Genomic DNA, 998 nt, shown 5'->3' on the forward strand with positions numbered 1-998 from the left:
TGAAGACGGAACCGTTAAACAATGGGGCCTAAGCGTGGTTGGAGGCGAGCGTTCTAGGCCGCGTAGCCATGGCAAAGGGATGATATGTGCGGTAGCGACAGGCCCTAATGCCATTCCAGTCTCCCTTGAGTGGGGAAGCCAACTCCTCCGCACTGGGGGAAGAACTAATACGAACGATGGGCACGCGGAAGGGACTCAGACGCTTTCGGAAACGCGGTGGGAGTCTGGGTCGGCGTCGATCCTGAGTGAAGAGTCTCCGGACGCGACGACGGATAGCAGCAGGAAGCCTGCAGAGCCAACAGAAGACGGCTATAGGTCAGACGCGACAGAGATTGTGCCACACTGGTAGCGGGAAACTTGCACGAAAGAGTCTTACGACCAAGGGGGAGCGTTGTGTTGTGTGGGTGCGACGGCAGTACTTCGCGTTGAGCTCGCAGGGGGTCCTTGTGAGGCCCTTTTGGACACTGGGGCTTCGAGAAGTTTTAGTAGTCCTAAAACAGTCGAACGACTGCAGCTGAAAGTGCGGAAACTTCCAAAAGAACATAGGTTCACCGTAGCTACAGGTGCACAACTACGCATTGATTGGGTTGTGACGGGATTGACGCTGTGGTGCGGACATGCACGTTTTTCCTGGGACTTTTTAGTGGGACCCGTTCCCTACGACTTAGTCTTGGGTTTGGATTGGCTGACGGAACACAAGGTGGCCTGGTATTTCCAGTCTGACAAACTCCGAACCTATGTGAATGGCCAGTGGTGCGAGTTACCGGTCGTTAGGACTGGTGAAGCAACGCTGCAACGTGATAGTCCCACCGTAGTCACCCAAGGACCCCAGCAGAGCAAGCATATGAGATACTGGCCAAACAAGTGGCGGGTATGTCAGCCGAGGAGGCAGCTATATTCCTACGCCCGCCTCCACGGAGGTATAAGCCCCACGCGAAGACTAAGGCGAAGGCGCGGATAACGACGCTCGTTCGTCAGGCGGCGGCTGACACAAATGA

General features: G+C 55.7%; 1 protein-coding gene across 1 annotated transcript in view; it reads left to right on the forward strand.

Moving 5' to 3' along the window:
* Positions 1–349, forward strand: part of ENH_00067350 (hypothetical protein) — a gene marked incomplete at both ends in the record, with an annotated part of 970 nt that extends 621 nt beyond the window's left edge. The window contains one exon of the mRNA XM_013577377.1: positions 6–349. Coding sequence (XP_013432831.1) covers positions 6–349 — 344 coding nt within the window. The remainder of the gene's footprint in view (positions 1–5) is intronic.
* Positions 350–998: the final 649 nt, after the last annotated feature.

Source organism: Eimeria necatrix, genomic scaffold, assembly GCF_000499385.1.
Source record: "Eimeria necatrix Houghton genomic scaffold, Enh_scaff627, whole genome shotgun sequence".
Lineage (NCBI taxonomy): Eukaryota > Apicomplexa > Conoidasida > Eucoccidiorida > Eimeriidae > Eimeria > Eimeria necatrix.